We start from the raw sequence: 12,480 nt of genomic DNA on the forward strand, positions 1-12,480 counted from the left end.
CCAGCCTCCAGGGGAAGGGCAGCGCTGGGAGTTGTGCTCCATCCTGACCCCTCACTCCCAGGGGCCGGGTTACGAGTCGGGGTTGAATCTCCCGTGTGTCAGCAAGTGAACTAGCAAAGCTGAAAAGCCAGGTGCTCCTGGGAGGCTGGTGGAGATTATCAAACCAGTTCAGTCAGCCAGGGACTTGTCACTAAGTTGCCAAAGGGGACAGAGCAAACGGTGCTGTTGAAGGTTTAAGGTTTGAGAGGCAGGTTGCAGAGCTCATGCAATTTAGGAGAAAACAAAATTCAGGTCTCTGAAAACTGATTGAGAACATTAGTTTTAGAAATGTATTTCTGAATGCCTGTTTGGCATCCGTGCCATGGGTAGACACAAATCTGTCACTGGATTGGAATTTGGTGGCATCATTAGAAATGCCAGTTACATTCCTGCAGGCTACTGGAGCCTGTTCCAGCTGTGGTGTGCTTCTTAGTGCCTCCAGAGTTGGTGGGCATGATGAGTCAGATTGAAAGGTAACATTTAAATAGAGTGTCTGTGAAGTAAAATGGAGATCTGTTTAAAAAGCGTTTATTAGATGACCAAAACCCACAGCTGTGAAAGAGGGTGGGTTTAGTTAAATACTTAATAAGCCTCATTTAGGGAAAGCTGCAATTAGACAAGAATGTGTGACAAACAGCAAAACAGAAATTGAAGGCAATTGACTGAGATGGTATGAAATACAAAAAATACAAACCCTGAGTTTTTAAATGCATCAGAAACAAGTCCTCAGTATTATATACATTGGCTATGTAGAAGAGCCAAATATTAGAAACAAATTTGTATTTTCTTATCTGTTAGAGTTTGGAAAGAAGCAGGATGACTTTTGAGTTCGTTTGCTGAAGCAGGATGCTGGACAAGTGGTAAACAGCAAGAGCACCAGGAGACTTGGCTGCAGCATAGCCTTGTCTTTAAACAAATCTGAAATATTCAGAAAGGCCGAGAAGGCCAGAGGAGAATTAATTTATGTAAGTTTTCAAAATAATGCAAACACTGATACAGTGCAGTGGGTAGAACCAGTGGCCAGCATCATGCCAGGTCAGGCAAGCTGAGCTGATGACTACTGTGGGCTTAAATCTGTGCAGGGAAGGTTCTGATTTCCCTTCCACAGGCAGGGATTTGAGGCTTGCATAGAGGAGTGTCAGAGCCCTGCCACAGGGCACTCAGAAAGGGCTTCACCTAGATCTGCTTGCCCGTGGTTTGCTTGGTGGAGCGTGGGGAGCGTTTCCTGGCAGCGCTGGGCATCCACAGCTCTGTTTTGGTGAGCTGGAGCCAGACACGTTGTGGGGCTGCAGTTTAGCTGTAGCTAAAGCTGGAAGCACAGCAGGATTGTGTGGTGGGACAGTAAACTCCCAAGATGTCTTGTACAGGCTTCATCTGGTGACGTTTTGCCTGGGGACATACAGAAAATCCTATTCTTTGACCAAGGCAAATGTAATCTCTTCCATTTGACTTCCCAGATGCTGCTGCATGGGTTGTTTCTGGCAGTTGTTCTGGCTGGTCGTCATTTTCAGGATTCTTCCCAGGCCACCCCATGCCATGGTATCAGCTTACCCACCTCTGGGTTTCACACAGCTGTTTGTGTTGCAAACGAACACCTCTCTGCTTCTTCCAGGTTTCCTTCCCACTTGAGCTTGCTCTCCTGCAAAGCAAGTGCCATTACTTTAAAATAAAAGAATCCTTTAAAATAACAAATTTATTGTTACTTTATTAACTCCTCGACCAGCAGAGACCTGCTGATAGTATTACCTTGGTGTTTCTTCACCCCTTCTGCATATTTTTCTCTCTCATGTCCTGTTCAGGCTCCAAGTACTGTGTGTCAGGCAGGATATTTCCCTGTTGGGTGTTTGTAGAGGACCGTGCAGGGCATGGCCTGGTCTGCTGCTGAAGCTTTGCAGATGCTGTGGAAATGCAAATGTCAGCAACTGCCCCCAGGCTCTCTTTGCAGGCTCGTGCTGCCTTTTGAATTAATAAAGTTCATCACTGGGGACTTAGCTGGTGGGGGAGGTAAGACAGACATTGACTTGGCAGAAACCAGCCTTTTCCCTTATGCAGGTTGGCTTTGATGGGGGGATTTTTAAGGATACTTGCCAGTAGGAATCAGTGAAGCCTGCTCTTCCCCATAATTGCTTACAAAACGTTGTGCTGCTAAACCCTCTTCTGTGGAGCTGGCTGTTCTAGCTCTCCCCAGCATTGATTTCAAGGCAAGGCAGCAGAGACACGGGCCTCCTTGGAGAGACAAGTATCTTCTCTCCCTTGTTAAACACATCTTCTGAGCGGGGTTTCAGCTGGGTTTCCCATTTGCTGCATCTGGGGGATGTCTGGGACTGATTTTGAAGTTGCTCTGTCTGCGAGGGACACAGGGGTTCATCTTCAGCCCAAGAAGTTGCTGTTTGATGCTAGTGCTGCTGGTTTCTGTTTGGTGCTGCTGCTCTGCAATGAGGAGGGCTAGCATGGTTTCAGCTAGTGATGGGCTGAGTCACTGTCACATCTCAGCTACATTTCTCTTCTTTCCTGGGTCGTTTTAGTGCAAAATCCCCAGCCTGGCAGAGAAGTAGGCGGGATGCTTAGGCTGAGGCAGCAATTTCCCATCCCACATGTCATGCTGCCACCCGTTACTGCTGTTACCTGGCCAGACAAGGCAGGGGGCTGCATGCAGAGAAGAGTCAGGGAACACGGGGGTCTTTTGGGGCTGTGCCCGATGGGTGCTGGGGTAGCAGAGTAAGTCCCAAGCCCTGCTGGGAGAACCCCCCAGGCTGAGCTGCTGCTGCCTGAGGCTGTAACTGGAGAAGCCCAGGAGGTGGAGATCTGGAAGCGCCTGTCCTGAAAAAACATTTTTACAAATAATCTTAGCTGGGGCATGTCCACCACTTTAATGAAATCCCATTGAGAGAGAGCAGCTGGGGACCCGTGGGAGACAGGCATTTGTCACATCAGCAGCCGACCTTAAATCGGGGACCGGAGGCAGACTGCGGTGCTGCTCGGGGGTCCTGCATGCCTCAGTTCTGCAAAGCAGCCGTACAGCGGGGGAAACATGAGTGTTCCTGCGCCAGACCCTGTCTCAGAGGCGTGTCCCGGGGAGGTGCTGGAGAGGGGGTCCCCTGGATTTGGAGGTGGGGGTGGTAACTGTTGCTGGTTTTCTGGCCAGAGGGCATATGCTTTTAAAAGCTGGCCGGTGGGGTAAGAACGCGGCTGGGATCCAGGAATCTGATGGGATAAAATGTCTCAATGAAAGCAGGAGGGGGCTGGGCCAGCCTGGGAGCTGCAGGTGGGACAGAAAACCAGGAGGAAAACTGGCTGCCGGGGTCTGGGGCAAGGAAGAGGCAGGCGGCCAGCCGCCGGCACCGCCCCAGACCTGCGCTGCCTGGGCCGAGCCTGCGGGGGTCCGTCCGGGAGGCTGCTGCGGGGAGGACGGCGGCCTGGGCACGAAGCAGGTCCCTGGGCAGTGCTGAGGGACCCGCTACGCTGGGGCCGCCCGCTACAGCAGCGGGGTCGCCCGTGGGGTGCATCAGGCCACGCCGGGCCTCCGCCTCGCCGGGCCGCTGGTGCCTACCCCGGCCTCCTAACAAAGGCTGCCACCGCCCCGGCCTGCCCGGGCCCGTGCGGCGCTGCTCGCCGCGGTCCGGCTCCGGGCTTTGCCGCCGGCAGCTCCATTGTGGGTGCCCGAGGCTTTTTCGGCCATTCAGATGGAAATGCCCCAGGCTGGAGAATGGAGACCCTGTTCCCAGCCTGAGGGGAGGGGGCGGCCGCCATTACTTGGCCGAGAAGAGGAGGGTGAGGAGGGGAGCGGGGCTGCTCTCCCGTCTGCTGGGTGCTACGGAGTTCCCTTGGGGAGAGGGGTTTGGACCCGGCCCTGGAGCAGGTTTGTGTTGCGTGGTGCCTGCTGCCCTGATCAGGGGGTATTGCAGCTTATGGGTGCTGCCAGGGCAGGCTGTGGGAGCAGATCAGGGCTCCCTGCTGCCCCAGGGCTGGGTCTGCCAGGGGTGGCTTCTCAGGAGAGGTCCTGGGTTGTGTTTAGTTGTGTGTAGCACAGTTCAGGCGTTGCTTGTCATCTGTCGTTGTATCCTCACTGGAGCATGCTGATCTTGCTTGTCTGTCTTGCAGAGATGACTCTCCTGTCCTCCCAGACACCATCCCTGGAGACATCCTCATCTGCCACTGAGAGTCCTGAGCAAAGGATGCTGGAGAAGAGGTCCAAGGTTATTGAGGAGCTGCTGCAGACAGAGCGGGACTATATCCGAGACCTGGAGATGTGCGTTGAGAAGATCATGGTGCCCCTGCAGCAGGCACAGGTAGGAGCGTGGGGGCAATCTATGATGTGGCACTGGTGCAATAGGGTGAGGATACTGAGACCACTTTGGTTTTGGAAACTTCCAAGCAGCAACTCAAGGACCCATAGGGTAAATTCAACTATGCTGAGGGGAGCAGGATGGTTCTCACTGCGCCTTGTACTCAGAAATAGCCCATCTGTTTTGGGATCCTGATGAGCTGGCACTATTGTTAGGAGAAAGAGACCTGACAGCAAGTATCACAGATTAATTTCCTGGGGGAGGAAATGTTCCTTTTATTTTGGTTTGTAGGATAGAGTTTTGACATGAGGTCAGAGTTGGTGGGAAGAGGGGGACGATGTCAGGGGAACAGACTCAGGGTTGAAATTGCTGGGAAAGAGGATGCTGTGTTTGGTAGGACACACAGGGAGTGAGAGTTTCAGTGCACAGGAGACAAGGGAGTGAGTACAAGAGTCACTGTGATGGACAGAAGTCGCATCGTGTTGCTGCTATGGACCTGAGGGTTGGTGGGTTGCAGGAGGGCAAAGGGGGTTGGGTCTAGCTAGGACGTGTTTCCCCATCCAGGACATCTTTCTTCCCATTCCCCAGATGCAGAACATAGACTTTGAGGGTCTTTTTGGAAACATCCACATGGTAATTAGCTTCTCCAAGCAGCTGCTGTCCACGTTGGAGGCTTCAGATGCCATTGGTATGAATTCTGCTGTTACCTTTTCTCAGCCAGGTGGGATGAGCTTTGGTAGTGACGGGGCAGAACAACACATTTTAAATGGCAGAAGAGTGTTGCTGGGATTAGCATCACTTCTTCCTCTGGTCCCTGTTGCTGCTCGTTAGTCCAGCAGCAAAGCCAAGGACATTTGTGTTGCCCCTGGATCACTGTGCTGAGAAACATGGTGCTTGTGGTCATCTTTGTCCCCTTGCCCTGAAGGAAGCCCCACTCCTTACTCCAGCACAGCCAGCTTTTGCCACTCAGGCCTTGGGCAGCCTGTGCCTTTGCTTTCCATGAGGGTCCCCACCCATGCTGCCATTCACCAGTGATCCCCACTCCTTACATCTGGAGAGCTGGGTTTGATTGAGGTCTCTGGACTAGTGGTTTCTGGTGTCCCCCCTGGGGAGCCCCTGAGGGCTCTTCAGTTGGGTAAAGAGTCCCCTCAAAGCCTGAGTGAACGTGTCCTGGTGAGTTACCATGACAGGCCTTTGGCTTCAGCCTGGGGCCTCCTTGCTGTGGCAAACTCTGTCCCTCTGTCCTGCAGCCACAGGGAAGCAGGAAGGATGTGTGGGCATGCTGAGAGTGATGAGAAGGCATCCTGGTTGCCTCAGTAACTGTCCTCTCAAGCTGTGTGTGGGGAAGGGGGACATTGGGTGTCTCAGCATGAGACATGCCAGAGTTGTTAAAGGCAGCTGGGGATCAGGAGGTGCTGAAGCCCTGCTTTGCTGCTGTCTGCAGGACCAGTATTCCTGGCACAGCGTGCAGAGCTGGAGAGTGTCTACAGGGTGTACTGCCAGAACCATGATGAGGCCATTGCACTCCTGGAAACCTATGAGAAGGATGAGAAGATGCAGAAACTACTCCTGGACCTGCTGGATAGCCTCAGGTTGGAGCCTCTGGCTGAGGCAGTCACCAGGCTGGGTTAGGGCGGTCTGTCTCCAGTATCCCTGCCCATCTGCCAGCAGTGCTTGGACAGTTCAGGTGGTGACTGGAGAGGAAACAGCTGTGTCACTGCATAGTTAACTGGGCTCCATATTCAAATGCCATCGTGCCCCAATGCACAGGTGCTGGGACACTTGTATGCCCCCTTAAACTCTAAGCAGAAGCCCCCAAGGTGCATAGAAGGTGGCATGTCCTGGATTGAGAGCTTCTATTTCCCAAGCCCTGACACACCATGACTGATGAAGAAGGAGCCACTTTGCCTGACTCAGCAACTGATAGGGCTCCAGTTTGTGGAGGTTAATGCCCTGGGAGCTGGCAACACCAGCTGCTGCTCTGGGGGGACAGGGCTGCCCACTGTCCTGGCAGCATCACTGTGGGAGGGGGCAAAGGCACTGGCTGTGGGACTGCATGCCTGGTGCCCCATTAACACGTTGCTTTTCTTTGCTTTTTGGCACTCTGGGCCGGCAGGAGCCTGTACAGTGAGTGGTAAGTGCATCCTTCCTGTTAGTCCTTGCTTGTCTGTCTGGCCTGGCCTGGCTGCTCCCTTGTAACTAACTTGCCACCGGCTGGTTGCATGTCAGGGGGGCCTAACAGTGCCATGTGATGGCACATCTGGGAGGAGCAGGGTGTCTGTGACATGATGGCAGCAGAGGCAGTGAGTGGGCTACACGGGCAGGCAGCACTTGCAGGTTATGAAGTGAAGGAAGCTCTTGGGCAGCAGATAGGTTTTGGGAGCTGTCAGCCCCAAGGAACCAGGAGAGCCATGTGCAGACCTGAGAACAGTCTGTCCTGCAGTGGGGTGGTGGGACAGAGTCTGAGGTAAGCAGCACTCTGGTAAGTTCATGGTTGTGCCTGTGTGGGATTTTGCAGTGGGTCTGGTGATGGAGAGGAAGGTTCCCCTGGTGTGCATGAGGTCTGGAAACCTGGGGTTGATTTGAGATTGCTGGGGGTTCAGGAGTGCATTGAGTTTGGACATGAGGGTGGAGTGACTTAGGGAGTACAAAGCACTTAGAGGCCTTGGTATTCTGGGTGTGATTTGGGTTGGTTTGAGGGAGCAAGATTTGCATGCCAGAACTGGACTGAAACCTGGTGCATCTCCTCTGTTCCAACCAACTTCCCAGGGGCTGCACAAACTACATTAACCTGGGCTCCTTCCTCATCAAGCCAGTGCAGAGGGTGATGAGGTACCCACTGCTGCTGATGGAGCTGCTGAACGCCACCCCCGAGGCTCACCCGGACAAGGCACCACTCACCGCTGCTGTCCTTGCAGTCAAAGAAATCAATGTCAACATCAATGAGTACAAGCGACGGAAGGACCTGGGTGAGTGGTAGCTGGGTGGTGCTGGGGAGGGAGAGACTGGAGTGGGTGTGTTGAGGTTGGAGTCTGCCAGCTCCTGAGCCTTAGCTGGTAATGACTTTTGGGGAGGGAATCTGCTCCCAAAACCTGTGCCCTCGTAGAAGGACAGCAGAAGAGCTGCATTTAAAAGACCTTAAGTACTTAAAGTAATGCAGTGTACATCTGACTGTGGTATGCAAATGCAGCTACATGGCTGTTAAATGGAAACAAAAATAATTATAAGACTTCTGTACATCCCGTGCTTACTGTACACCATCTCATATGTCATCTTGTGCTAAAGCTATGCGTGATCCTATGGAAGAATTTGAATGGTGGGTTTACAAACTGTAGGGCATGTTGAGAGCCAAATAGGGGATTGCAGGTGGCACAGTGCTCAATTTCAGGGTGATGTAGGGTGTGGGATCATATGATACATATGTGGGGTACTTGGGACTGCAGAAGCTTGGAGATGGGGAGAGTCAGCAAAGCAGTTACTGATGAAGTACAGTGAGACATGGGCATTGTGCTGACAAGGATCCTGATTTCTGTATCAATCTTTTTAGTGCTGAAGTATCGTAAAGGGGATGAGGATAGCCTCATGGAGAAGATCTCCAAGCTCAACATCCACTCTATCATCAAGAAATCCAACCGTGTGAGCAGCCACCTCAAGCATCTCACAGGCTTTGCGCCCCAGGTGATGTGCATCAGCTGTCAGGCACACTTACACCCTGCAGTATTTTTGCACTGGTAGCTGTTGTCCCCCCATACCCCCTTCCCCAGTGAGTAGTTCTGGTCCAGGTCAGTAAGGCAGAGCGAGCTTAGGGTCTGAACCACCCGTCTCTGATGTCTGGCATGTAGGCAGGAGGCCCCACATCTTGCACTCTGGGAGGTGTGGAGTCTTGCATTGCTTCCCTTAGACATTTTCTCTCACAGCTGAAGGATGAAGCCTTTGAAGAGACAGAGAAAAATTTCCGGCTGCAGGAGCGGCTGATTAAGTCTTTCATCCGGGACCTTTCCCTCTACCTGCAGCACGTTCGTGTGAGTCAGTCTGGGTGTGATGCCTGACCCCTTGGGCTCACCATGCCCTGCCCCTCCTGCCTGCATGGGCATGCCCTCAGCCTTGCCAGGGAGAGGGATCTCTGAGGGTCTGGGCTGCCCTGGGAGGCCTCCTGGGCAGCGAGCGTGGCTGTGCTAACTGTGTCTCCCTGGTGCAGGAGTCGGCTTGCATGAAGGCACTGGCAGCGGTGAGCATGTGGGACCTGTGCACAGAAAAGGGCAGTGGGGACTTGGACCAGTTCCAGAAAGTGAATCGTCTCATCAGTGACCAGCTCTTCTCCAACTTTGTGAGTGAGGCTGCGCTCTTGCATGCTGGGGCACCCCTCACATCCCTCTGCTGCATGTGGGCAGCCCCTGGGAGACTGCAGGGAGGGTAACACAGCCTGAGAGAGGTGTGAGCACTCCTGTTCAGCTCTTCCCTCCTGAGAGCTTTGATGCTTGTGGGTTTATGATGTGTGTGGAGTGTGCCTGTTAGATACAAATTTCTTTCAACCCTGCCTGAAATGTTGCAGCTCTCTATGTGAGTGGGTCAGGTGCTTCCCATAGTGTTACCCATGCTGGCATATTTGTGTAAAACGTATAGAATAATTCCTGATGGAAGGGACCTGGTGGATCCCATCAAGAAAACAGACCCTGTGCTGTCTTGTGGAGGTTGTGTGCTGGAGGGTGAGCTGCTGATGTTTACTGCGTGGTGGGAGAGAGCACTTCATCTCACCTGCTCTCTGCATCTCTGCCCACCAGAAAGAGCGGACAGAGCGGCTGGTGAGCTCACCCCTGAACCAGCTGCTGAGCATGTTTGCAGGACCCCACAAGCTGGTGCAGAAACGCTTTGATAAACTCCTTGACTTCCACAACTGCACGGAGCGAGCGGAGAAGCTGAAGGACAAGCGGACGCTGGAAGAGCTGCAGTCAGCCCGCAACAACTACGAGGCCCTCAATGCCCAGCTGCTGGACGAGTTGCCCAAGTTCCTGCGCTTTGCCAAGGAGCTGTTTGCCAGCTGCGTGCGGGGCTATGCAGAGGCACACTGCGACTTCGTGCGCCTGGCCCTGGAGGAGCTGAGACCCCTCTTGTCGGTGGGTTCCTGGAGCACAGCCAGTGCTCTGGGTTCAGTGCAGCGCTAATCTATGCACAGGACTTGTCCTGAGCCTCTTTGGGACCTGTCCCATTGCAGGAGAAGCTGCTGCCTTGAGGAGGGCTTCTGTGGGACGCTGTCGGGGTAGGGATTGTATAGTCATGATGCAATTGTGTATAGCAATGATGAAGACTCTGGCTGCTCCTGGAGCAATGGCAGGAGAGCATTTGTCTGGGAGGATCTTGGGTCATGAGTTTGGGGACCGCTCAGAGCTGTGTCCAGACAGGACTGCAAATCTGGGCCTGCTGTAAGGCACAGGCAGAGGCAGAACTGGGAGCTCTGCTTGGCTTGGGAGCTGGCATGGTCTCAGCTGTAGCTTTTGGCCACTTTTCCCAGAAGCTGTCACCTAACCATGACCCCCAACCCTGCTCTGGTTCCAGTTGCTGAAGGTGTCCAGCAGGGAGGGGAACCTCATTGCCATCTTCCAGGATGAGCACAGTCGAGTCCTGCAGCAGCTCCAGGCCTTCACCTTCTTCCCAGAGTCCCAAGCAGCTCCCAAGAAGACTTTTGAAAGGAAGAGCGTGGAGCGGCAGTCTGCCCGGCGCCAGCCTCTCGTCGGTTTGGTGAGTTCCCTCTGCCCGGTGTCAGGGCTCGCAGAGTGTGGGACAGCCACTCACACATGCCTGTCCCTCTGCAGCCTAGCTACCTCCTGCAGTCTGATGACGTCAGAGCCGCCCTCCTGGCACGCTATCCCCCAGAGAATCTCTTCCAGGCAGATCGCAATTTCAATGCTGCCCAAGACCTGGATGTCTCACTGCTGGAAGGAGACATCGTGGGTGTCATCAAGAAGAAGGACCCCATGGGCAGCCAGAATCGCTGGCTCATAGACAACGGGGGTAGGTAGCTGCTCACTGCCCTTGGCGCAGTCCCCACCTCTGGTCTCCCTGCGCCTCAGTCTGAGCTCACTTCCTCTTTCTCTCTGCAGTGACAAAGGGCTTTGTGTACAGCTCCTTTCTGAAGCCCTACAACCCACGCCGCAGCCAGTCAGACGTCTCTGTGGGCAGCCATTCTTCCAACGACTCAGAGCAGAGCAGCTCCTCTCCCCAGAGCAACACCATACTGACCTTCAGCCCCAGCGGGACAGCCGTCACCTTCAGTCAGAAACCCTTACAGGACTCAGCCACCCCGGCAGACCCATACCAGTCCCCACCACCCCCCGTGGAGATGGACTCCCCCTCTCTGCCCCAGCTTGGCTCTGGTGACCGGACAGCCCCACTGGAGGCTGGTACAGTGACATCTCAGCGCCGCTACAGCCGCCCTGAGCTGGGCTGCAGCCCTGGCTCTCGTAATGGGTACCCCACCAAAGCGCATCTCAGACCTGCACCCTCAGTGGAGGACAGAGACTCTGGGTTGGAGAGCAGCGAGTCAGAGGGCAACCAGGTGAGCTCTCAGTCTTCTGGCAGGGCTGGGGATGCCAAGGGCTGACCCCATTGGTTGAGTGAGGTCTCAGTCATCCTCTTCCCTGGCAGTGACTCCACTGGGACGTGAAGGCTGCGTTGTCTTAGAGGGTTGAGGTGGAGGATGAGATCATTACTCCAACAGCAGACAGGCAGAAGCAGAGAACTAGGCTGCAAGTGGTGGTGGGCAGGTGTGGGAAGCTCTGGCAGAGGCCAGACTGGGGCTGGGGCTGTCACTCTTTGAGGAGAGGAGCAGAAGCCCACACATCCTGTGCAATGCAGCAGCAAGGTTGCATGGCACAACCCTCCAGCTAATGCTTTCCCTTCATCTGGCAGGTCTATTATGCGCTCTACACCTTCAAAGGCCGAAACACCAATGAGCTGAGTGTGTCAGCTAACCAGAGACTCCGGATCCTGCAGTTTGAGGACATCACAGGCAATCGGGAGTGGTGGCTGGCTGAGGCACACGGGAAGCAGGGCTACGTGCCCTCCAGTTACATCAGGAAGACAGAGTACACGTGAGGTGGCAGGCAGGAGCCCGTACCCTTTCTGTGCCTTGTGCCTGCGGGGTCTCAGGAAGGCTGAGAGCCCTGCAGCCCCACTGCTCACCCTGAGGCTGTGTCTCACAGCCAGGCAGTGCTCCTGAGCCTTGCCATGCTGGCTGCTTCTTCCCCTTCTGGGGAGGAGGAAGGGTGGGGTGGCAGGGCAGGCAGCTTGTGTGAAGGCAGGAGCAAGTTACCCTGTGCTGTTTGAACTTCCTGTGTCCAGCCCAGAACAGGGGAGCAAAGCTTGGGGCCACAGCCTGGGAGGGTAAGGCGTGACCAGGGCTGAGGAGCTGCTGTGTGTTTAAATGGTGGAATGCTAATGCTGAGTTTCTGAATGCCAGCTCTAGCCAAGTAGTTAAAAAGCAGCCCAGGTCCTGTGAACATGCTCCCTGTGCTGCCTTGGTGGCAGCAGTAGGACCCTGGTCTTGCCTGGTGGTGCAGGACCTCAGGCTGGGACATACACACCTTGCCTGGGTAAAAAGCTCTGAGGTTTGGTGGGAGTAGCTGAGCTGCAGGGCTGGGATGGACCCAGCCTCTGCTGGCCCTTACTAGGTACTTATCCCTGTGCTCGGTCTCCCAGGGGCATGGGCCTTTCTCAGCTCTGCTGCTAGCAGCAGCCATCGCATTCTCACTTTCCAGGTGAGATGGAGGTCTAGAAGGCGTGTTCCCCTGTCAGTGCAGGATCTCCAGTGCCCAGGACCCATCTTTGCACTGACATACCCACCTGGCTGCTCTGGGCTGGGGTAGGGCAGAAGGCAAAGCACAGGCTGTCCTCCAGCCTGATGGTTTTGAGAGCTGTGACCAGGGCTGCCTCACCTGTGCTTTCCTGCAGGGCCCTAGAGATGGTGCTGGTGTTGTGGGAGGGCAGAGCCCTCCCTGGGAGGAACGTGATGTCCTTTGCCAAGGTGCTGTGTCTTACCCCCTGCTGCTGTGCCCCAATAGAGGGAAGCTGCCTTGGGGTGATGTCTATATCCCCTGTACTGCTGCTCTGTAAATAAAGGTTTGCCCTTGTGTATAAGAAGTGTCTGCGTGAGTGGTGG

At 54.5% G+C, this 12,480-nt stretch overlaps 1 protein-coding gene across 1 annotated transcript in view; it reads left to right on the plus strand.

Annotated features, from left to right (window-relative positions):
* Positions 1-12,455, plus strand: part of DNMBP (dynamin binding protein) — a 34,083-nt gene extending 21,628 nt beyond the window's left edge. Inside the window, exons 5-17 of the mRNA XM_084265753.1 lie at positions 4,141-4,328; positions 4,914-5,013; positions 5,770-5,917; positions 6,442-6,459; positions 7,095-7,294; positions 7,873-8,003; positions 8,243-8,347; positions 8,524-8,652; positions 9,107-9,439; positions 9,879-10,061; positions 10,136-10,334; positions 10,424-10,878; positions 11,232-12,455. Of these exons, the coding sequence (XP_084121879.1) occupies positions 4,141-4,328; positions 4,914-5,013; positions 5,770-5,917; positions 6,442-6,459; positions 7,095-7,294; positions 7,873-8,003; positions 8,243-8,347; positions 8,524-8,652; positions 9,107-9,439; positions 9,879-10,061; positions 10,136-10,334; positions 10,424-10,878; positions 11,232-11,417 (2,375 nt within the window). The 3' untranslated portion in view covers positions 11,418-12,455. The remainder of the gene's footprint in view (positions 1-4,140; positions 4,329-4,913; positions 5,014-5,769; positions 5,918-6,441; positions 6,460-7,094; positions 7,295-7,872; positions 8,004-8,242; positions 8,348-8,523; positions 8,653-9,106; positions 9,440-9,878; positions 10,062-10,135; positions 10,335-10,423; positions 10,879-11,231) is intronic.
* The last annotated feature ends 25 nt before the right edge of the window (positions 12,456-12,480 follow it).

Source organism: Gallinula chloropus (genome assembly GCF_964237585.1).
Source record: "Gallinula chloropus genome assembly, chromosome: 5".
NCBI classification, from domain to species: Eukaryota; Metazoa; Chordata; class Aves; order Gruiformes; family Rallidae; genus Gallinula; species Gallinula chloropus.